Source organism: Pangasianodon hypophthalmus, chromosome 12 (genome assembly GCF_027358585.1).
Source record: "Pangasianodon hypophthalmus isolate fPanHyp1 chromosome 12, fPanHyp1.pri, whole genome shotgun sequence".
Lineage (NCBI taxonomy): Eukaryota > Metazoa > Chordata > Actinopteri > Siluriformes > Pangasiidae > Pangasianodon > Pangasianodon hypophthalmus.
Window position 1 is genome coordinate 13797097 of NC_069721.1, and position 10612 is coordinate 13807708.

The 10612-nt window shown below is 37.0% G+C and overlaps 1 protein-coding gene across 1 annotated transcript in view; it reads left to right on the forward strand.

Annotated features, from left to right (window-relative positions):
- The first annotated feature begins 2206 nt into the window (after nt 1-2206).
- cyth1b (cytohesin 1b) overlaps nt 2207-10612 on the forward strand; it is a 44100-nt gene continuing 35694 nt past the window's right edge. Inside the window, exon 1 of the mRNA XM_026915321.3 lies at nt 2207-2342. Coding sequence (XP_026771122.1) covers nt 2324-2342 — 19 coding nt within the window. The 5' untranslated portion in view covers nt 2207-2323. The remainder of the gene's footprint in view (nt 2343-10612) is intronic.

The window sequence follows — 10612 nt, forward strand, 5'->3', positions numbered from 1 at the left end:
ATCAACTATCGCATCAATGAGGAATGTGCCCTCTCAGTCATAAACCTACTGAAATTCATTTTATTGTATGATTTCCCACTCAAAGGAATGGTAAAAAAGCTCCCACTGCTCCTAAGCTTGCCAACTAGGCTGGCCCACTCTCATTATTTCCACTTTGACATGAGCAGGAGCAAAAAAAAAAATTCAAAATCTGTGCTTTGGTGAGGTGAGAGAGAGAGAGAGAGTGAGAGAGAGAGAGAGAGAGAGAGATACAGGGGTTGGAAAAATCTCGTGGCAAGGCTCGTGCTCTTTGCAGCATTAGACTCCTGACGTCATCTGCCTGGCTATAGCTACACACACTCTCAGCAATATACTTCTTTGTTGATGTTTTGGCCTGGATTTATAAATCTCTATCTTAGAGGTGTTTATATGACTTTACTGTATTCAGTTAATAACCAATGACCTGTCATACACCCAACAATATTAAAGAGAAGATTGTTATTCCTCCTGTATGTAAAATATGACCATGCTCAGATATTAAGTTCAAAGAAATTTTACAGCTAACAGCAATTTTACCCTTAAGATGTTACATTTGCTAAGGACAAAATACTCCCTTGTGCTTTCTCAAATTGGCAGGTGTTCTGTATAATCATATTAAGAAACAAAAACAAATCTATCTTCTCCCTGACCCTTTCCCTTTTACCTTAAGGGTGTCAGTTTTTGGTTCCAAGCCATGACTGTGGCTTTAAGGAATCTGTGTTGTTTAGTGTGTCACTGAAAACGTCCAAAGGCCTGTTATGTTGAGTGTTTTGAGTGTGTGACATACAAAAGGAATTTAATGTCTGTACAGATGCTTAACAAGGAAACTATGACAAAAATGCAGAGTCGGTTGCCTAGGCGGGATGCGTCTGTGTTTTCTGTGTCACTTGAGAAAAAAAGGAAAATGATGGAGGAATTTCTAACAGGGTAATATATAGCTATCCCAAGTCAATTTGAAATCACTTAATGTTAAAAAAAAAAGAAAAAAAAATCCTTCCTATATGGTACAACATGGGCCAAAGCAGTCTGTTTACATTTACATTTAGATATTTCCAAATGTCCTTTTCCAGAATTATCCAAAAGTTCTATAGTCTCCGTCAAAGAACATATCCTCATGCTAGTATGAATAAGTCAGGGTCTAGGAATGCTATCAAGCTGAAACCCTGTTAGACAGATAGAAGTTTGTTTAGCAAGAAAAACATGTGTATGGGGATCTTTTTCTTAATTTAATTGTTGTTCATTTAAAGTGCTTGGTGAAGAGGTAGGTGTTCAGTGTTTGTTTGAAGACAGTTAGTGACTCAGCTGTTTGGACAGCCAGCTGCGTGCCAGTACAGAGAAGAGTCTTGAGGCATGTGATGATGAACTACTATGATCTAGTATGTATAATAATAATAATATTATAAAATTATATATTAATATTAAGTATAATTAAACTATAATATGATTATTTCATTAATTGGACATTTGTATTGTCTTGTGTAATTTTTTTAAATTAACAGACCAGAAAAACACTGTTATTAAACAAGCTGTATTACCACACTAAACAGTATGAACATACTATGAACCCATCTAGTCTTTAAGCCTGATATCTGTTCCATCTTCCTGCTTGGGAGTTCTTTTCTTTCCCATCCAAATGCATAAACTGCCTGAGTCCACTGACATGTAAACCAGAGTTAGGTGTGGAGTGACACCTGGTGGCTGAAGCAAGAAGTGAAGCTGAAGAGCTAGTTTTCTTTCTTTGTCTTATGTCACCCATAAACTTTCTTTTTTTTAAGCCCAAAAATGGCTCTTTTGGGCGGAGTATCGTCCTCTATAAAATACCTTGCATCAGTCAATAGAAACCTGACTTCAAGAGGACACGCTTACAGATATTTTGCTATGCTTATCAGTATAAGTGCGCCCTCTGCTGGAGAATCCAATCTAAACCTGCACCAGTGCAATAACAGGATGCTATGCGTATGTGTGTCAGTGTACTAGTTTTTATCAAAATAGAGTCCATGAGCTGTCCATAAATCACTACTCGGCCTCGTCCCACCTCCCAGCACATAATTTAGAGATAGACATTTGGTAGATCGCCTTATTGAGCCCAGAGGAAGATTCATGAAACTTGGCAGTTGGCAACACTTCCTAGTGTAGAGGCGCACGTGCACATGCAGCGGGCTGAGTGGATGTGCGCGGTCACGTGGTATCGGGTAGGCTGGAGGCAGGGAGAGAGCAAAGCGGTACAGGAGCCGATGTTCAGAACACCGGGGACTAAATAAACGGAGAAGTAGCCATACATTACACAGTGAAATAAAGCAGGAGGATGGAGACAGACATTTACGGTAAATTGCGATATTTTTTGAGGCGTAACATTCCAGGATTATGCTTTGAAACAAGCAGTTATGAAAGTGTGGTTTAGTTTGCGACAGAGTGATGGACAGTGTGTACAGTGTGTACATCAATCTACAGTCTCTGTATAAACAACTGATGACTCAAATCCCAGCAGTTAAACCACATGTTGTTACATGCTGTTAGTGGCTTGACACTTTCTATATTTTACTGTAGTTTAAAGCCAACTTTTCCATAAATATATATTTTAATCTAGGTTTGTTGCAAAGAATACAGTGTACATAAACAGTCCAGTTCATTAGGGTGTTTATTTAATATGTCTGCCAGCTGAAATATAAACACTGGGTTTATTATACACCCTCAAATACACAAGTACTAAACTGTACCTTTCCTTGTCATGGAGGTGATTCCCCAGTGGACATGTTTTGTACCTTTAATTTGTATTAATTAAAGGGTATACTGGATATACTGTGCTGTAATGATTTAAGATACATAAATGGACTGTATTTAGCTTTTTAGAGTAAAGGTGCACTATTTTTTAGAGGTACACTACATACACTCCCCAAAGTAAAAGGTACTAAATGGTGCAAAAGGTGCATCCTCGAGGGTACTACTGCAGAAACAAGGAACAGCTTACTATCCCTTGTCTTTCCTCAGAGTGTAGATTGCCTTAGAATACTAAAACGGCTAATATAATATAATAGTAGAGTATAATTTCCAAATGCTTTGATGGTTATGAGTCAATGCCAGCAGTGCTGTCATTTGTTACTGTCAGTAGTGCCACAGCTACAACTACACCGTCACCAAAGTCACGAAGTCTTCTTCTTTTAATCAGTACTTTTATCATCATTGTGCTTTACTAGCTCATGTTCCTCAAGTAATATAATTGGAAGACAGCTGTCTTTATCAAGCCCTTATTCACGTCAGTAATTCGTCTGTCTGTGTTTGTGAGGTAGGGCAGGATAGAACAGCAGCTCCTACAGACATTTACATACATTTTAATGTGTAATCTAGTGCAGAGAACATGGGTTGTACTTTCTGAGTATTTTTTCCTGAGTTGTTTCTTTCTATGAAATATGTATATACATGCAAGAAAGGGGAGTTTGTGGAGTGTTGTGGCTTATATAAAATCAGACCAGGAAAAAAAACGAAAGAAGCAGAATCAGTATCGGATCTTGATTTGCAGATATTGTAGAGTCTGACCTGTTTCTTTGTGTTATGTGGTGCTTCATGAAGCATAAGACAAGCACAAATGGTGTAACAGGATTTCCTGTCTGAATTCTTAACTAACACAGCACCACTACATGTGTGTGAGTGTGTGTTTGTGATTGTATGAATATTGGGAATACTGTGGAGACCTTTGATGGTTACTTGGTGAGAGTGATGGCTATATTTATTTGCTAGTTTTAACAAGACCAAATGAACAAAACATTCAGTTTTGGCATGAGCCAGATAGACAGGAAACAAGAAAAAAAATACATCAGCGACAGGAACTTAGAAGTACTCCACCCAATTCACACATGCCAACAACACCTGACACCACTGTACAGTGTGTTTTGCGTTCATTTTTTTCACAACCGAGATCAGTGACTGCCGTTATTTTCTTGGTTATGAACATCTTATTTTAAAATTCTGGCAAATGGTGGAAAGTTTTCTGAAAACATTTTCTAACATATACATACATTTTTGTATACAACAACATGAGAATGCTATTTTAACTTTATTTTATTTCATTACTATTTTATTTGAATGCTGTTTTAACTTTATTTTATTCTATTTTATATGTAACTGAATACATCTGTAACATTCTACTGTTATGCTGTTTATTTATACAGATATGAAATATTTTAGGCCGTACTGCACACCACATTCAAATTTAATGATGGAGAACTATAATTTGCATGAGTTACAGACATTAAAGTAGATTCAGAAAATGATGGTGAATGCATTTGCCATTATGTTGGAGTAAGAGAGGACAATGAATATTAGGTTAGGTTAGATTTTTTTTTTGTTCTTTGGTGTACTCAACCTTGTGCACTGCAAGCTTGTGGTTATGGTGGTATATTATGATAGGATACACAGGAACCGACAGAATGATTGCTGTTCTTGCTATGTTGGTATGCATATTCATGAACCCAGAAAAAACACACTATTATATTGTTTTTCAGCTGAAAATGGCTGCTGAATGAAAATAATAAATCTTTAGCATACCCTCAATTTTTAATAGTAATTATGAATATGTACACACAGGTGACTGTGATCTCTCAGCACTGCCACTGTTGCAGCTGCAGACGTGGCAATGTGTCACATCCAGGAAGAAGCACGGCTGCACACCAAACCTCTAAGCCTGTCCTTATTTCACCTCATCCAACTGTCTGTCAGCTCCCTTAACTCCTCCTGCCCATGCTTGTGCACAGCAGTGTCCTTTTCTGTGAATTTTCTTTGATTTCATTATTCTGAGAGATTGGTTAGAAGATGTACAGGGACAGCTGCAGTGATTAAGTGCAGCATTTGGTGGTTTTTCTTTTCCTCCTTTGATCTATGGCACTAACACCTCTACACTGTCACACAAGCTTTCTCTGTAGCTCATTCATAAACACAACTGGTCAAGATACATTTTACCAAAGTATTTTGATCAATGTGCTAGATTAGTGAAGTGTTTTATACTGTGGTTTCTTGATATGCATTTTGTAGGAAAGTTCACTGTTGATTCATTGACAAATCTTGCACTTGCTCAGAAATCTCAGTAGAGGGTGATGTATGCCAAAGTGCAGGTGGACTAAATATATTAAATGCAGTGAGAAAGCACATCATATTCGTATTGTGGATGTGAGTCAAACAACTTGAGCTACCAAAATGACGAATGTCATGACTTCAACAAAATGAAAAAAGAATTTGGCCTTGGGTGTTATAACTTGAATGACTTGCAAGGAGAGAAGATAGAGAGCGGACTGGAAATATGATCCCGATGATGATCAGACAAGCCATAGCTAAGGCAGTGCCAAACTGGCAAAGGCGTATGTAATTCATATGCTGACAGCACCTAGCAGTAACCTACAAGTAACAGTGCTCTTAGGTTAGCTACATTTGGTGAGGTGGTGGCCTTGGTATTTTTGAATGAAGTAGAGCAAAAATATGTAACTCTTTCTGTGATTAAGTGGTGGGGTACCATTACACAAACTCTACACTGCATTCTACACTGCGTAAACAACAAATAGATCTCTTTTTTTGCATTGTCTTGGATTCAAGTGCACTTGAATCTAGACAGTGTAGTGAAAGAGTGATAAAGTTATGCAGTGCTTGTCAGTGGTTAATAAACAAGCATTTTTTTTTAATGATTCTTTCTTTCAGCAACAGTAACTGCTTTATCCTAGTCAGGGTCACAATAGATCTGGAGTCTATCCCAGGAACACTATGTGTGAAGTGAGAATACACCCTGAATGGGATGCCAATGTGCACATGGAATGAATAGCATTCTGAAGATTTGGAGAATTCACCCGTGGCAAGGAATACGGGTAACAAATGGGTTATCATGGCAAATATATGTAGCATATGTGGTAGAAGTACAGTTTTAGAAAGAGAAACCAAATGAAAACAAGCATGTCATGGTATTTTGTTTCTGATTTGTAATTGGTTTTAATTTTAATTAACTTGTAAACAAAAAAAAAACCTTTCAAGATTAGACAAACTTGTCATAGTACTAAGAGAGCAAAACTTCACAGCAGGTTTGGGGTGAAGCTGATTATAAGATATATGCAGAATACTAACAAGTGCTAATTAGAAACAACAGTGTAACCATGGTAACAAATAGATATTCAAGAGATGATGACCTCTGATGGTAAAATATGGGATTATCAGGTATGACAGAGACAGGGTCAGTGAGTGTCCTCGCAATTTAAGAGCCTCTCGTAATGAATACACTCATACATACATACAAGTACTTGTACTTTCATTAGCAGTGTAAGAGAGACGGGAAGGAGTGAGAGACAGAAATCCTGTGTTCTGTGCATTTCATATTTATAGGTGAAGGATTTGCAGTGAAGGAAACTGCGAGTGGAAAGGTTGTATGGTTGCTGTTACTACCTGCTGTGTGAACAGATGAAATGATAATGTTACATCAGGTATAAACACCCAGCTGTTAGTGATACATCCCTAGATGTCTATATTTCTCCTCATTTTCACATCTTCAGTGCCATAGTAGCAGTACCCATGCTAAGAATCACTACTAGTGGAATCTCTGCACTTCAGAGTGGGTGTGCAGATGTTAACTAAAGAATTTTAACGCTGAATGCTTGCAGTGCTATTTGCTCTTGGGAAGAGGTAACCATTGACACACTGAATTATAAAATCAGACATGCCATTGAGACATGCCAAGAGTTGAAACAGCATCTTTCAGCACATATAGACTGTAGCTCAAAAATACCAGGCTGGCATCAACCAGTGGATCTTCAATGCCATATTCAGACTAATAGCCACTGTACCCACTGCCTTTCTGTAGGCTCACAACCAGTATAGCTGATTTAAATAACAGAAGTTCAGAAGGAGCAAGGAAATCATAGAAACAGTGTATAACTAAATTATACACGTCAGATGATAAATCTGCATTGTGTAGGCTGTTGTTGATGGAATGAAGACAAAGTGTAGAAATAAACTCACATCCCGCATATTGTGTTTAACAAAACAGACAAGCCTGTCTATAGGTTACACAACCCATAGGCTTTAGAATATGCGGTATGTGTAACTGACTGCTCATGAACTGTTCAGGGCAAATGAATAAAATTAGACTAATATAATACCCTAACCTGTCAAGAAAACTGAAACAGCATGTAAAACCCTAATACGTTATAACAAAATAAAAATGAATTTCTAAAAAAAAAATCAGTCAAATCATCAAGTGGTAGTAAAGACAGAAGTCAGTGTGTCAGTTCACCTTTCACATATTGCAGGTGCCTCTCGTCTTCTGTTTATATAATTACCACTTAATTTGGCATCCTAGTGGCATTTTCTAGTTTTCAGATCGTTTTAGCTTATTGAAACGGTGAGCTATTTAAAAAGTAGGCTGGTTTGAGTTTTGTTGTTTATGATTAGTTGACACTGATTTGTTTTTTAAATTAGTAACATTTCAGCTTTCCTACTCTTGCTCTCAGTTGCTTTTTACAATGACATTACAACCTTACACCTAAGAATTAGCTGTAATGTTCTTTTAAAGCAAACTTACTTGAGGAAGCTAGTCAGCATGGCGATAGTGTGATTAAAGAAAACAACATTGCGATCACTGTTTAGGAAACTCATTCAGGCTACACATTTTTATTAAATGAGGATATTCTTGTTTAAATGAGGGCTGATTTGTATCTTGGCTAAACTGTGTTTAAACCGATGTTATGTTAATATATGTTTAAACCAAGTGGATATGACTTACTGATGTGTAGACAGTGTGGATCCCCTTCCACTGGTTGGATTTGATGATAACTGACCATTGTTCAAAGGCTTTGGTTTTTATGTGAAGCCATGACTCATTAATCTGTACTATAATTTTCTTCATGGAAAAAAAACTCTCTCTATATAATGTATATATTTCTATTTTTCCATAGTTTGATTTAGATGAACATATTTAGCATGGCCATATAACATATGGTTATTTTTATGCTCCAACAAATCCTCACCCCACAGTTTTCCTCTCTCATGAGGCATATTATGAAGAAAGCAAAACAAAATCAAATATAACGCTGACAGGAGGTTGCTGACTGAGAGGAGTTTTATTGGCCCTTTGGTTCCTCAGCAGTGATGCTGTATTAATATTCAAATCCTGACTGCATTTCTCTCTGTCCTTTCATAATTACTGCAGAGAAGGCAGAGGCTTTTTTTGATGACTGAACTGTTGAATATTGACTGAATAATGTTGAATATTAATGTATATGGTAATTTTTAGGGATGTAACTGTGTACAAATACATTATTCGAAATGAACAATGTGTTCTAAATGGATACAAATAAAGATATGAATAGGAGGAACACTATTTTTTTTTCTTAGAAAGCTTACCAGAAAGGTTTTGTTTATTGGTCTAGAGGGCTTCTACTTGCGACTAGAGGTGGGATCCCACGGTACACAACAAAAATGTTGCGAGCAAGACGTTTTTACTTTTATGCAGGTGTGATTGTCAAAAGTAAAGCTTGCAGGACAAATGTGTGGTGCTGTGTGATGCATTTGCAGAATCCTTAATAACTGCCTGGTCAGGGTTGCAGTATCTAAATTAAATACTAGTTTGTTTATATGTTGCTTATATACTAGTTTGTTAACTCACTAGAAAATATCACAGGCGGGTACACACAAAATAATAACTACATAAGACGGATTTTTTTTAAAAAAAAAACCCTCCTGTGCACATCTCTAATTGTGACCAATTATGAACCGGAGTGATATAGCTGAGGCTGAGGAACTGTCAGAGCCAGAATTCACAGACCATCCTGACATTTTTCATGTTTTCCATTGTTTTGTTCATAGTGGTAGTCATTCAGGTATAGATCCCACTTCACCCACTTCAGGTTTAAATCTGAATACAGATACTACTGTTTGGAGCACTAAACAGATACAGATAGTGCCACTGTGTTACACACCTAGTAGTTTTACAAATACAATATACATATATACATACTTAACTACTAATTTTAGTAAACTGGAAACTGTCTGTGTTGTTTATTTGGTATAATCACAGCCCTGAAGGATAAGAACATTACTCTGTCACATTAGTTAGTCACAAAAATCTGTTGCTTAATTAAAAACAGCCATAACGACAGCAAAGGCTATGACATCATATCACTGAAAGCCTCTGGGAGAGTGATAGCCTGTGTGAGAGTGTGAGAGTGTGTCCATTTACTTTAGGTTATTTTAGACTCATATGATTATAATTATTAATAATACAAAAATATTGTTAAAAGGTCACTTAGAGAGAAATAGACATGAATGTTTTGATAGGTTTGTAATAAGACTCTGGGATAAAAGAGTAGGAAGGGAGTGACCGAGTGCATGAGTAATAGGAGATAAAATAGGGAAAGTTTAGGAGGGATTTGGAAAGTTCTGGGTGGATTTTCCTGCACGATCTCAAATATCAACCTCAGAGTTTCCTAACTAGACACTACAGGGAGTAATGTTTCAAGATTAGATAAAATAATCACTTTCAACATTTACCCCACTGAAATTTTTTTCAAATAAATAAAATAAATACAATTCTATAAATCAAAAAAAAAAAAAATTCTTTGTGCATTGTGCCCAATCAGCCACTGATGTTGGGTGAAGAGGCCAGGCATGTAGTTGGCATTCCAATTTATCCCAAAAGTGTTCAGTGGGGTTGAGGGCTTTGTGTGGGCTGCTCGTGTTTTCCCACACCAGCACTGGCAAACTATATCTTTATGAACATTGCTTTGTGCACAGGGGCTTTGTCATGCTGGAACAGGTTTGGGCTCAGCCCTGTAGCCCTGTAGTTCTAGTGAAGTGAAATGGTAATGATACAGTATACAAAGACAATATAGACAATTTTGTGCTTACAACTTTTTTTTTTTTTTTAACACATGGCAAAATTCTTGGCACCCAAAGAAATTCCTCTGCTGAAAAGTGTAACTAATGTTGCATGTTCCCATTTATATTTTGTTTAGGAACTCCTCAGGAGTCATTCACTACTTCTTGTTTCACTGTATATGAGGTGAAACAGAGGCTAAATTTCCATAGTCAGCATGGAGATGGCAAGTGTATTGACCTTCAAAAATCAGGCAATGTCTGTAATAATATCTGCACACTTTAAAATGCTCATATTCAGTGTTAGGCCAATAATCGCATTTAAACCAACCTGTAAAGAACCTGCCTGGAAGAGGACACAAGTGTATTTTCCCCCATGCACAGTGAGGAGGTTAGATGGATAAAATAACCAAGTTTCCAAATCTACAATTAGATGCCACCTCCATGCCAACAAACTACTTGGAAGGTGTATCAGGAAAAAAGCCTTTACTTTCATCTAACCAAAAACAGTAGAGCCTGGAGTTCACTTGTTAAAGAATTGCTAGTCAAAAAAGAACCTAATCCCACCTGTTAAGTATGGTGGAGGATCTGTGATGTTGTTGGGATGGTTTTTCCTGGGAACCTTGTTAAGATGAATGGCATCATGGCCTCCATTATGTACCATGAGATTTTAAATGAAAACACACAATCTCACACATTTTCTGTGTGAAATTACCTCAAAAAGTTTTTTTTTTTCATAAACTTTTTTTGACTC